The 14368-nt window shown below is 41.6% G+C and overlaps 1 protein-coding gene across 1 annotated transcript; it reads right to left on the bottom strand.

Moving 5' to 3' along the window:
* Positions 1-6874: 6874 nt before the first annotated feature.
* LOC149248644 (uncharacterized) lies at positions 6875-7870 on the bottom strand. The gene has a single exon (XM_089450705.1). It carries the CDS (start codon positions 7868-7870, stop codon positions 6875-6877), a length of 996 nt encoding a protein of 331 aa, XP_089306831.1.
* Positions 7871-14368: the final 6498 nt, after the last annotated feature.

Raw genomic sequence — 14368 nt, forward strand, 5'->3', positions numbered from 1 at the left:
TTCTTAACCATGGATATCCACCCCCACTTTACCCTTGATATTATTAACTTGTAAATAGGTTTTGTTACAATATCATGGACCAATACCACATGCCAAAAAACCAAAAGTTATTTCACAATAAAAAATTAAATATAAAATATTTTGAACATTACATATAGAATGATTACATAGAGTGAAAATTCTCCATGATATCGATGGAAAGAGAGTGAGGGAGGGAGGGAGATAGTGACACAATATGGAGAGAGGGTGATGGGGATGAGAGAGAGGGAGGTGTAAGAGATAGGGAGGGAGAGGAATGAAGAGAAAGAGGAGGAGAGGGAGAGGGAGGGAGAGAGAGATGGCGTTGGAGAGGGGGAGAGAGGGAAGGAAGAACAAAGACATAGGGAGATAGAGGGAGTGACAAGGGAGAGATGGAGAGAGAGGGAGAGAGGAGAGGAGGGAAGACACAAAAAAGGATAGGAGAGAGGGAGGGAGAGAAAGGAAAGAGAGAGAGGGAGACAATTATGGAGGGCGGAGAGAGGGAGAGAGAGGGAAGGAGATAGTGATAGATATAGAGGGTAGAGAGAGAGAGATGGTGGGGACAGACATAGGGAGATCGAAGAGAAAGGGAGAGAGAGGAAGGAAGAGAGAGAGCACTTGAGAGAGAGAAGGAGAGAGGGAGGGGGAGAGTATAACAAGAGGGAAGAGAGAGAGAGAGGGAGGGATGGATCCAACCTAAATATGGTATGTGTGTATATAAAAACTAGCCTAGATCCATCTTAACCCTGTATCTATCAAGCCTCGAAAGGGATAGAATCTCTTTTCATTCTAAAAAATGATTGTATGTCAAGAGATTTCATCTCTCTATAGATGTTGGGTTAACCTGGATCTAGGTTGGTATATAAATATCACTTGAGTCTATAAATTACTAAACCATTCATTTATAGTTGTTGGATTTTATTGTGTTAAAGTAGCTTTTGAGAAAATGTTATCCCCCATGGGATGGTTTTGTACTTTATATTTGTTTAATCTATTAGTTTTTTCCCATGTTTTTGTTAGAGCTCATGATTATGTACTTTATATTTATCCAATTTATAAATTTTTGTTTGTTAATGTAACAATCCTAGGGTATTGCAAATATTCAAAGTTACTTTTACTATGTGAACTTAGTAGATAATGGTTTATAGAAACCTCATGAAACCAATAATTTTTTTTATTTTAATTTATTATATTTTAAAGAAAATTTGGATTGACAAGTCTTGAAAAGTTTTGGGAAGAGACCCAAAAGAGATTGCCAGATACAAGACAATTAGAGACAGTTAGTTACTCTCACTTCCCTAGAGATAAAACATCTTAGAGGAAAAAGGGATACCAAGGATATCAAGAGGAGAGCTGGAGGTATCTGGAGAAAGGGAGAGAAACAAATGATCAGGAAGGGCATCGCTGAAGGCACTCTTGAGCTGGGTTGTGAACTTGTGGAGGCCTTGAACTGATTGGAAAATATTGGCTAGACAAGAGGACTTGATGCCAAAGATTTGGACCTAGAAGGGGATACTGTCTAATTTTGTTGCAGAGACTGAAAACTTGGAGGGAGAATCAGACGTAATTGTTGATCTCACGGTTGGGAGGAGACATCTCTCGGTAGGATTTCGTGACTGTCTGAGTAAACAAATAAGTTCCTTTACACGTTTGTGATTATTATTGGATAAGTGAATATTTACGTTCTTGCATTTTTGTACTACAAAATAGTAAACAATAGTAGTGAATGTTTAAAATAATTAACCAATATTGAAAATATGCATTCGGGAACGCTACTCTGCAAGAGTAGTTTCTTAAGTATAAAGAACACACTCTCGACCTGTTCACTCAGAAGGGTATCTGGGTTGTAAAGTAAAAATTGTTACATGTGTCAACATTAATACCTATGGGTAGGTTGTGATAGAAAGAGGAAATGAATGATATGCATTCCTCTTCTGAATGTAGAAGCATAGAAAATAACAATCCTAAAAGAACGATTGTAGTTATCAATCAAAGGATTAGTAAGTCGTAGGGTCGGTGGAGTTACGTTTCTCATGATCCAAGAACATGGTACCGGTGTCTCAGAGTTGGAGAGAAAGAAGCACTATGCGTATGTATTATTGTAACAAGTGTGACCCTAGGAGAAGGCTTATCTGCCTACTACTAACACAGGGAAATGGAATGTATTTTACTTAAAAAGAGAAGATCACATCAAAGCGCTTGTAATAACAGTGTTGTATAATTTTTTTTTTAACTTTAACGGGTATGTTTTTTTTTTTTTTTTTATTTATGTGGAAAAGAGAGAGTGGGGCTTTGCCTGAGCAGCCCTAATTACATCATACTTGTTCAGCAGAAACTGCTTTTCAATCTTGACATTAGCATGGGATTTCTACAAATCTGTCCTCGTTTATGAAGAGCAGCCCTTTATCCATTGCGCTCCCTTTGTTGGCCATCGAATCCGCTTCACTATTTGAGCTTCTGAGGATATGATAAAATTTGTAGGAAGCAAAGGCAAAGAGGACTCTTTTCAGTCTTTCCAACGTTCTGTTGAGGCCTGCATTTCTGAATTGCTCTTCCGTGTTCAGCTTATTTATGAGAATCTTTGAGTCTCCAAATACCTGTATATCTTTGATCCCTTTCTCTCTAGCAATTTGACATGCTTTGAGGAGACTGAGAAGCTCCGCTTGATTATTGGTCTTCAGGCCAAGGCCCCAGTAGAAAGAGTCACGGGAAACACCATCTGGGGAATAGATGATCCCTCCGGCACCAGAGGGACCGGGGTTTCCTTTGGACGCCCCATCGAAGAAGATTGTGTGAGTTTTTTGAGCTCTCCACCAGTGCTGAAATGTTTCATCAGAGTCTCTCTTTTTCCAGATTGGATGCTCTGTTTGAGGAGAGAGGAGGTTCTTTCTGCTTTGAGGTTCAAGAGATCCGAGCCACCTCTTCTCAACCGGCTGAAGCGTTGTGTCCTCTTTGTGATACTGCAGCTGGGCCGCTTCTAGGAGGAAAGTTCTGGCTTTTGCTGCTACTTGCAAGGGAGTGTGATTCAGGTCATTAAAAATCTTCTGGTTGCGAGCCAACCAAATCTGCCAGCAAACGAACTTGGGCAGGGCATTCCAGACTTTGCGCCAGAAAGATTTATGAGGAATTCGATATGGGTAAAGGTGACTCCAATCTGCAAAAAGATCTGAGACAGAGATCTGAGTGGGAGAGTTCATGTGGAATTCTTGGAGCATGAGATCCCAGACTTCCTTGGCGAACAGACAATCAATGAATAGATGTTGAGCAGTCTCAGCATTGCACCTGCAAAGAGTGCACCTGTGAGGGCCAGCAAACTTTCTTTTTGCCAGATTGTCACTGATAAGAATCTTGTTATGAATCAACGTCTAGAAGAAAAAGTTGACTTTTGGGAGTGCTAGAGGCTCCCATACGTTTTTCCAAAACGCAACACTATGCTTGCTGTTTCTTATTGTCTGGAACACTTTGTAACCTTCTGCTATTGTATATTCCCCAGAATGACCCCAGCCCCATCGATCTTGCATGGAGCGGTGAATCGGTGCTGCGTCTTCCATCAGATTGAGCAGACTGTTTAATTGTGTTTGCAGGTGGGCAGGGGGATCGTGGATTGCCCAACCGGCCCATTCATCTCTTTGATCCCAAGCCGAAATGTCAAAAATGCTTAGCTTGCCGACTGATACGAGCCAGTCTCTTAAATCGGAGATCTCCTCGTTGTCAATTAGTGGATTTAGCCCCATTATACGATCATGCCAGAGGCGAGTGTGCTTACCATTCCCTGGTATCCTGTATGCATTTCGGTTGAAGAAATTGCTGCTCTTGTAACAGAGTTTCCACAGCAGCGTGTTGTTGGCAGTATATCCCAGCTGGAGGTTTCTGAAATCAGCTTTGTTAGTGTATTTTGATCTCAAAATGGCACTAACAGGATGCTTTGGTTCTTTAATCATCTTCCACAAGATTTTGCTACCGAGGGCAAGGTTGACCAGGGAGGGGTCACGTATTTGCAATCCTCCTTCATCGATGGGTTTTTTGATAGTATCCCAGTTTACCAGGTGCTGTTTCTTATCATTGCCCCTGCCTCCTTGCCAAAGGAAGTCTCTGAGGAGAGAGGAGATTTGATCCATAACATTTCTGGGGGCGAGCAAGAATGCTACTTGGTAAATTATTAAGGCAGACAGCTGAGGTTTTATTAAAATGACCTTGCCTCCTTTAGTTAACCAGAATCCTCCCCATTTCGATATTTTGGTTTTGAATTTGCTTATTATGTTGCTCCAAAGCGACCTCTTGTTCACTCCTGCGATTATGGGAAGCCCAAGATATCTGATCCTGTCCCATTGGGAGTGCCCTTTGAATCCAATAATATTAGCTATATTGTTGAGCTCCTGTTGATCAGTGTGTTCCAGCTGAAGTCTTCGCTTTTTCTTTCATTTACCAAAGCTCCTGAGACTTTGCAGTAGTTTCTGATGACCGTGTCGAAGGCCTTAGCTATTCTGGTTGAGGCACCTCCCAAAAGAATCGAGTCATCTGCAAAGAGTGCATGATTCAGAGGGTTTACTCTGCTGGTGGGTTTGAGGCCCGGAAGGGATCCTGACATTCTTTCGGCTTTAAGTTTTCGACTTAAAGATTCAGCCATTAAGATGTATAGAAAGGGGGAGAGCGGGCATCCCTGCCTGATGCCTCTCTTAGCTTGGAAGAAGTTGACTGGCCTGCCATTAGTGAGGGGGACTATCCATGGGTTATCCATGCAGGCTTTTATGAGATTAACAAACTGAGGAGAAAAGCCAAAGGTGAGCAAAACTTTGCTGAGAAATGTTCTGTTGACTCTGTCAAACGCATTCGCCATGTCTAACTTTATGAGCATACCTCTCTCTTTTCTCTGCTTGCCTGAATGTATGGTCTCCTGCACTTGAATGACGTTGTCCAGAATGTGCCTGCCTTCCACGAGACCTCCTTGGGAACTAGAAATAATCCGAGGGAGCAAGGGCTTTAATCTGTTAGCCAACAGTTTTGCCAAGATCTTGTAGGAGGCATTACATAACGATATTGGCCTGAATCTAGCGAAAGTTTCTGGGTTGGAGTCTTTGGGAATCAAAGCTAAATAGGCTGAGTTGGTGCTACCACCTACTTTAGCTTTTTTCAAGAATCCCCGTATCATCTTTTGTAGATCATATTTAATGATGTCCCAGCATGCTTTGTAGAAATGAATGGTGAATCCGTCAGGTCTGGGGGCCTTGTCGTATTCCATGGACCAAATAACTTTGATTATCTCTTCCTCCGAAACCAGTTTGCAAAGATCAGCGTTGTCCTCCGGAGAGATGAGGGAAGGGATGTGAGTGAGAAATTCTGCTTCATCCGCTTCTTCACCTTGGGCATCCAAGCTGAAAAGATTTTGGAAGTGTATTTCAGCTGCTTCTTTGACTTGTTGGAATCCCTTGCAGGTTTGGCCCTCCGATGTCTTTATTTCTGCTATATAGTTCCTTGACAATCTGGCTCGGTACTGCCGGTGGAAGAAAGAGGTATTGCGATCCCCAGCTTTTAGCCACAAGCTTCTAGACTTTAATCTCCAGTACTCTTCCTCTTTTCTGAAGGATTGGAAGGCTTCTCTCTAAGCTTTTGTTTCCATGTCCAGTAGTTCTTCATTAATGTTTTTGCTTTCCATGTCGTTTTGAAGGGTGTGCAGTGCCAGGACTGCAACAACTCTTTGGGAGGTGGGGTTGGGGGCTAGTTTCTTGATCCAGACCTTTAGAGCTTTTTTGGTGAGTTTCAGCTTTTGCTCCCAAACGAAGCTTGGAGAACCTGAAATGGAGGTGACCCAAGCTGCTTTCACCGTCTCAAAGAAGCCCTCCCTTTCGATCCATTGAGGAGAAAAGCGAAATGGAATGGGACCCAAGTCCTCTTCATCTTCTAGACAGAGCTGTATTGGCTTGTGGTCAGAGGACAGCTTGGGCAAAAATTTTGTTGTTATGATCTTCTTATTCATGAGGAGAGAGGTTTGCACTAGAAAGCGATCCAAACGGGCAGAAATGTGTTCTGTCCTAGTTCAATTGTTTGACCAGGTGAAAAGTCCTTGAATTAGGTTGAAATCTTGCAGATCCCATTGCTGAGCGAGCTCTTCCACTACGGCAACCATGGGATCCTTGGAATTTGTGCCTCCTCTTTTCTCTTTGGCTTTCAAAACGATGTTGAGATCTCTAGCAAGAATGATATTGTTGGGGGTTTCCTGCTCTAGAAACGCTGCCAGAGAGTTCCAGCAGTCTCTTTTTTTAGAATAATTGACAGGAACATAAAGATTGACAAGAGAGATAGCCAACTTACTTGCGAGGTGGATTATTTCTGTGAATATCCAATGTAGGGTCTCGTGAGTTTTGATCAGCTGATATTTATCTTCGGTCCAGAGAGTTGCCAGTCCTCCCGAAGAGCCCTGAGCGCTGACCGCTATGCCTGAGATTTTCTTCCATTTTGACTTACTGATTTCTGGCAGAGCTTGTCCTGCTATCTTTGTCTCTTGGAGCAAGAGGATGTCTGCAGGTTCCGACTTTAATAGGTCCTTTACTGCTTCTATTTTTGCGAGGTTCCCCAGACCTCTGCAATTCCAAGAGACTAGCTTCATTATTTACCTGTGAGCAGGGTGGAGCCACCCTTGGATGACCTGGGCCTGCTATTTCTTCCGATCGTCATTTCTATTGTGGACTAGCTTCCTTGTGTTTTGAGCCTTTTTGCTTCTTCTTCTCTTTTTTCCTTGCGGGATTTCCTTCTAGCGCTCAAAGAATTCTTCCTCTGAGGACTCTGAGCTTTCGACTGCCTTTTTCTTTGTGACTTCTGCATAGGTGGGGTTAGGGGGGCTGCCTTGGGAGGCTTCAATCTAGATGGCGACCCCTCCCTCTTTGCTTGGAGGAGGGGCTTCTACATGATCCTCGTTTTCCTGAGCTTTGTTCGGTGGATCAGTCTGTACACCCTCCGTTCCTTTTGAGATTTCTACCGTTTCCTGAGTTGGAATGGGAATGTTCCTAGCTCCTGTTGCTGCGCTTTTTCCTGCATCTTTTTTTGCATGGGCTGTTCTCTGGACTAGGGTCCATTGGTCCCCGATATGTTTTTCAGATTGCTCCTCTGCTCTCTTCTTACAGTGCTTTGCGAAGTGTCCGTGACCGTGGCAGTGTCTGCATTTAAAGGGGAGTTGTTCATAGTCGAGCTCTTGGACGTGCGTCCAACCTGCCACCGTGAGCTTGATCGCTTCAGGCAATCCTTCCTCGAGGTCCACTTCAACATAGATTCGGGCGCATGAGTATTGGTCTTTTCTTACAGCCTGATCTATGTATTTGCCTAGCGCGTTCCCGATGATCTGGAGCGATTTTTTATTCCAGCAGTGAAGAGGCAGATGAGGGAGTCTCACCCACACCGGCACGGCAGATGGGACGTCTTGGGAGGGATCGAAATCTGGAGTCCATTTGTTTAAATACAGGCCCTGCGGCCCCATGAAGTAGGGGCCATTTCTGAATATTAAGCTTCTGTCTTCCGTGTTTTCAAACACAAAAACAAAGTACCCTTTGCCCACAAAGTAGCTCTTAACTCCGTCTTTTATCAGAGGTTTCCAGTTTCTTTGTGTCCATTCCTCCACGGATTTGGGGGAAGGCCATAAGCCTGTAAACTGGCCTATGAGACCTCTTTCTGCCAGGTTCAATGCCTCTTTGCAAGTATCCTCCTCTGGCAGGGCAACTGAAGGAATCGTATCCATTCTTTTGATAAATTTCTGTTGGAATGCAGAAGGAGGGCATTTTGTCTCGGATGCAATCAAAGATCTGAAGGCAGAGACTTCGGGAGGCGGATCAGCAGGGGGGGCAGAGCCCTCAGGAATCTCCATCTAGCTGCGAGAGGGGAGGGCGAGGCTGTGCGCAGGGGCGCAGCAGCCAGGGCGGCGCTGAATGGCTCCCAGAACCCTAGCTTGCAGAGCGCAGGGGGGGGCATCGCGCGATCTTACAAAAATAATAACAGTGTTGTATAATTAAGCGTACCAAACGTAATAATAAAATTGAGATAATGTCGAAGGTTGCCATTGGTATGGAACCAGTTTAGTTTCAAGTCGAGCCAGATCAACCCAGTAGCCCAAAGTCGTTCCAGTCCTAAAACCTCAGAGAAAATCATATGATATAAATGTATATAAGACATTGTTGTCATATTTAAAAAATTACATTATATATTCAAAACAAAGTTCGTGATTATAGACTGATAAGTTAGGAACAACAAAGAAAAACCTAAGGGTCTCACATAAGGTCACTCTGAAGTTTACCTGAATCCAGAATCAGTGAATTGAGAATTAAAGTTTAACACATGAAAGTAATATTCATTGTAAGCCTGGAAATTAAATATGTCAATTACAAGAACATAATAAACTTTACACACTTGGACATGTGCCATTAAATAACAACTCCAATTCATTTATAAAAAACAATAAGAACTTGTGTTCTACTATAAAATAGAATCTTCATAGCTAAATATGTTTGTTCATGCCCTTAATTACAGTCTCAGAACATAGAAATAAAGTAACATGTCTTAAGACTTCATTCCCATAATGCGTCTTTAACAAATGCAAAGAAGCAAAAGAGATCTGGCTAAAGTCATTGTATATTCAGCTTAGCCATCATAACTGGAAGAAAATGGAACTTTGCATCATAACCCAAGTGAACTGAGGGAAAAACCTGGAAGTAAACCCTATAATCTTAAGAAGGTTGTCAGCGTAAAACCTTGCAAGGCATATCATTGGATTCCAACTTAGAAACGTGATAGGGACCGCTCACCTGTTACAGCCGTAACTTTGGGTTAAACTACTGAAGAATAGAAGGGGAAACATATATATATATATATATATATATATATATATATATATATATATATATATATATATATATATACTATTCCTTTTTCCATAGAAGTAAAGAGAGCAACCTTAGAAGCATTAGGCCTTGGAAACCAAGTGAAATACCTGGAATGTAGATGTCAATCTGCAGTCTTCCACTCGAGTAAACCTTAGCAATGCAAACCCAAAAAAAGGAAAGAATAACTGATAGAAATATAGGCACATGAACTAGATAATAACTTATTAGTCAACAGGGTATATTGTCAAATACCAAAATTTTCATATTAAAGGTAAAATCTGAAGAGAAATATCTGAAAACCCCTCGACTAGAGTACCTGCAGAGATGGATTCATACAAGTCATGAAGGATATAGAGAGAAAAACCCTGAGACTGAGTCGCTACAAGATATAGAGTCTAGCTGTGTGAAAAATGGCAGAATTCCTCCAACATGTAGAGTCCGTCTAGAGCCTCGTTAGTCCTCGGCAACGAAGAAATGACGAGTCGAAGGCATAAGGCAACTAGGTGGTTACCATCAAAACTATAAGGGAAGGTTAATCATTGGATTCAACCCTAAACTGATCAATGATCCATATAAGCTCAGCAGTCATTATAGGATCAAGAAAGCTTGACAAACAGGTGGCCCACGACATTGCTCAAAGGTGCCAAGTACCATGTATACTTTACTTTCTAAGATAGACGAGTAACATTTGTAAATGCAATGTCAGCGGAGCACATAAAAACAATAACTACAGGTGAATTAATCCTCTACCATAATCGACATTAGGTAATTCAGTTCCAATGTTAACGAACCTCTTAAGGATTGTAGGAATTGAGAACATGTTACGTTTAATTAATTTCCAATATATATATAGTTCCATCAGATTTCTGGTATATATGTATTATGATTCAATGCTTGTGTAAAGAAATAAAATTGTGCAGATGTACCTTAGATTTTTTTTGTCATAATTTTTTTTTTATTATGATTGCATGTTACAAGTGGTATAAGAGCATCGTAGTTACTACACTATGGCATGTTGGGTACAATTGAAATAAAAAATGTGTAATGATGCACAAAAGGGTGATAAGATGATAAGAGGACTAGGATTTACCTAATCAACTAGGAGAATAGGGCCGAATCCAATGGCTGAAGGCAATGCTGAGATGTGGGTTCAATTGGGAGAAGAATCTCGCAATAACAACGAATTGTTACTAGAAACTATGCAACAATTACGAATTGAAATGGCCAACTTGAGAGCTGACAATGGGAAAATGAGATTGGAACAAGAGAGAATTTTGAAAAGTCTATCTAATAGACAGAATCAACAAAATCCAAATCCTAGTCCTAAGAATGAGAATGGAACATAAATGCATCAACAGGGGAATGAACACCCAGAGTTTGGGGGGGAAGAAGTAACAATGAGGAGGAATCTGAAAATATTTCTAATGGTAAGGGGATCAAGAGACAAAAAGTTGAAATCTAAGGGGAGTTCAAGAAGATTAAGCCCTCGACCTTCGATGGGGAAGTAGAGGAAACGAAAGAATATTTTCTCATTAATATGAATAAATATTTCCAAATTGATGAGTGTGGTGACAACTTGAAAGCAAGATTAACAATCTATCAATTTCAGGGAAAATCCACCTTATGGTGGGAAGAGATCAAGATTGTTCGAGGGATTGAAGAACAAAAGGTGACATGGGATAGTTTCAAAAAACATCTTAAGGATAAGTATTTGAAACAACGATTTTGTGATGAAAACTCTAAGGAGTTTCACAACTTGAAATTTGGACACCTGTCCATGGATGAGTTTGTCACCAAGTTCACCTCCTTGTTGCGATATGTACCCTATATTCACGAGGAAAATTCCAAAGTTCAATGCTTCATTAATAGTTTACCAACATTTATAAAGGAACTATTAGAGTTTGATAACCCAAATATGATGGATGAGGCAATCCATAAGGAACGAAATTTCTACCACCAGATGAAGCAAAAAGGGGATAGTGGGAAAAACTATCCAAATAAGAAAGGGCAAAAAAATTTCCAGACTACCAGAAATTTAAAAACTTCTAGTTTTAGGAGTGTGCCCAAGCTACAACAAAATAAATAACCCAGGAGAAATAAATAGAATTTCAAATTGCAAAATGAGCTTAAATAAACTAAGGCTTCCAACAAACTAGAACTGAGTCAGACAAAAAAACCTCCCTTGCAGTGTTGGGGTTGTGGACAACCCTGTTATTATAAGAATCGTCCACATCGCGCTAGACTAGAAGCGATTTCTATTGTGCAAGAAGCCTCTATTGTTGGAGAGGTGGCAAGAAACATACCAAGGATTAACGTTGCATTGGGGGATCATCAGGCCAAGTATCAACCCACGATGATATAACTGGAAGGTAAAATAAATAGATGTATTGTTTCAATTTTAGTAGATCCAGAGGCTAGTTTGAGCTATGTTAGCCCGAAAATAATTGAAGCATGTCAATTACAAGCCAGTAAATTTAAAAATCCTTGGTTAGTACAATTAGAAACCAGAGAAAAAAGAAGGGCGACTGCAAAAGTAGATAACTTCCCTAGTCCCAAGGATGTGGTCCAATGGTTAGGTGGGGAGGTTTGGTCATCACGGGTCTTGTGGTCCAATCCTGGGCAGGGCTATGTATGCATGAGAGTGTTCCAGACATAATTTCTTCAGTTGGAAAAGAAATATAAATAAATAAATAAATAAAAATAAATAAAAAACTTCCCTATCGATATAGCAGGACATCAAGTTAGAATAAATCTGAATATACTCCCTCTAGGATATTATGATGTATGAAAAAGGATGTCGATTCACTAAGAAATTGGGAAAAGTGTGGTAAGATTCTTTTACAAAGTTGATTTGCATGTGATTTTGATTGGGATTCATTACATATCACATGGTTATAAATGTTCATGTGAAGATGGCAAGTGATCTGGATTGCGGAGCTAGAACACGGGAGAGATTGCGGAGCCGGTGAAGGTTTTCACAGACTCCAATAGGATTCAGCCACCCGCCTTTCCCGGAGACAGACAACGCTTACTTCCTCTTTCAGGTGACAGGTTTACAAGCTAGGGAGGCTGGGAGCGTCTTCTGGTTGGTCCCCTACAGAGAACGCATGTTTGGTTAATAGGGTCGGTAAGCTTCCGAATAGCGACACCCGGCTTCCATAGGTGGTCCCTTGCATGCACTTACATTTCCTCTCCTGGACACGTAGAGCTGCCTCCTTTCTTATCCCATGCAGAAGGACGTCTGGTGATGAACCTGCCGTTACTTCTTTGTTTAGCCTCTAAGTTATATATTCGACTCAGTTAGATTGCCTGCGGTTTCCTCTTCCCACCTTGGGCCTTTGGCCTTGGGATTTTTTCGTCTGCTTTCCGCCTGTTTTTCCAGGGTGATGGTCTCATAACATGATAGTTTTCCTCTCAGGCGAATGCATATCTTTGGAGTCTAGTCTTGTTATAATGGTGATTTGGATGGTTCTGGCTCTTACAGAAATGCTTTTGTTCTGGGTGGGTGGTTTTTGAATCTCTATTGTCAATTCCACAGCTGGAAAAAACAGCTTATATCTGGTTTTGAGCTCTGGATGGCACCTAGACATCTCGCTGAAGGTGATGGTTCGGTAAACGACGCTCTCTCTCCCGTATGTTCCGGCAAAGCAAGTAAGGTCAGTTTTATTCTGTTTCCTCCTTATCTGTTCTAAGTTTTTCTGGCAAAAGTGATTGAGGACGAATTGTAGTAGTAATTGACAATCCTCTGGTTTTTTCCATATAAGGCATTGTCGTAGATGAGTTCTCTGTTTCTGCTTAAAAAATGCTGAAGTCTTTATATGCCAAGATAAAGAACTCAATTGTCTTCTATAGTCCATGTACTGATTTTCGTATTAGAATTGGGAAGTGGTGGTGTGTTTTCCAGCTTGTCTGTTGCTGTGTTGATTGTCATGAACATTCTCCCGCATAGCAGCTTCCGATTCCTGATAGGCTGTAAAAAATGGCTGCCTGAATACCAGTGAAATCCCTGGTATTTCCTATCTTTCCGGTGACCTGAAAATTTCAAATTTTCTTTGGTCAGCATTTGCCTTAATTACATCTGTATCTGTCTCCAGCTCTTGCAATCTATCCTTATCTGGCATAGTACGCTCAAATCTCTTCCAATTTAGGTTTGATGCTGACTCGGGGAAGGGAAAGTGCGCCTCCTTTTCCCATTTCTGGAGTCTTCTACCTTGCTGATCCCGAGTCCTCATCATTCTGGATCCTTTAATTTTCCCTGTCCGACACATCCTTTTGTCAGGATCGGATCTACGGTGCTGATCTCCTCGGTCTATTCTATTATTTGCCTTTCTCTCCAGGTGTTATTTCATCCAGGGATTATTATCAGAACAATCTATTCTATTTACTGCCTTTCCCTCCAGGCTTTATTACATCCGGGGATCATATTAAGGAAGGAAAATTTAATAGAGCTTGATCTCTCGTACTGGCACAAGTGGTTGACGGCATCAAAGCACTTGCCGGCATTAGTGCTCACCCACTCCCATTAATAGCATGGATGAGTCGGACTCTTCAGCCACGCGAGCGCTTGTACAGGCTGCTATTCAAGCCGAGGAGGATCGGAAAAAGCAACCAAGCCTTACAGGCTGGCAAGCCACAGTGGAGGACATGATTATTAAGCCAGCTTGCAGAGAGGCTCATAAACCTAAAAAGGCTTTCTCCAAAATAGCCGGATCCCCATCTTCCTTTTTCAACAAAGCTAAGAATCCTGTCAAGACCGACCCTCCTCCGAAAGCCATATGCTTGGATGGAGCCACCCTTTCAGAAAGAATTGATAGCCTAAAGAAATTTTCGCTGGTTGGGAAGTGGCAATTTCCTGAGATGGATGATCAGGACATGCGTAAATGGCTATCGGACAAGTGGGCTCCCTTGATTGGGTACACTCCTATCATCTCCCGCCTCATGAAGGAATGGTATTCCTTCCACTTCCTGAAAGACTCTGATTTAGATATTATTTTAAAAAATCCCTGGGTTTTTGGAAGAAGCTTCTTAGCTCTATCTCGCTGGTACATAGGGTTTGATCCTTTAAAGAACACTCCTTCCAATTGTCTGATTTGGGTGAAACTACCAAACTTGCCCTTGGAACTATGGTCGGAAGAATCTCTTTCAAAAATAGGAAACTCGATAGGCAAGTTTGTCTATGTTGACCCCTGGTGTAGAGGAGAGAAAGATAAGAGAATTGCCTGGATCCTAATTGAGAAGCCGTATAAAGGTGGTTATCCAGATCACTTGGAGATTGTATGGGGAAATAGTAAAATCCAGCAAAGGCTAGACTTCTGGGGAATCCCCTTCAGATGCTCCTTATGTCATAAGACAGGCCACTTGATCAGAAACTGCAGTCATCGTTTCTCTCAAAAATTCAGGAAATCTAACATCAGGCGGGTCAGGAGGTCTGAGTCCGAGTATTCCCGGGAAGATGATATTCGGGTCACCAGAAAACAGGATCATCA

The sequence above is a fragment of the Pinus tabuliformis genome, chromosome 7 (assembly GCF_031772625.1).
Source record: "Pinus tabuliformis cultivar Carrire ecotype Pingquan chromosome 7, CPIR1, whole genome shotgun sequence".
NCBI lineage: Eukaryota > Viridiplantae > Streptophyta > Pinopsida > Pinales > Pinaceae > Pinus > Pinus tabuliformis.

What these genes read in the sequence shown, in the direction of transcription:
- LOC149248644 (XM_089450705.1), bottom strand. Translation starts at nt 7,870, where the DNA reads ATGGAGATTCCTGAGGGCTCTGCCCCCCCTGCTGATCCGCCTCCCGAA.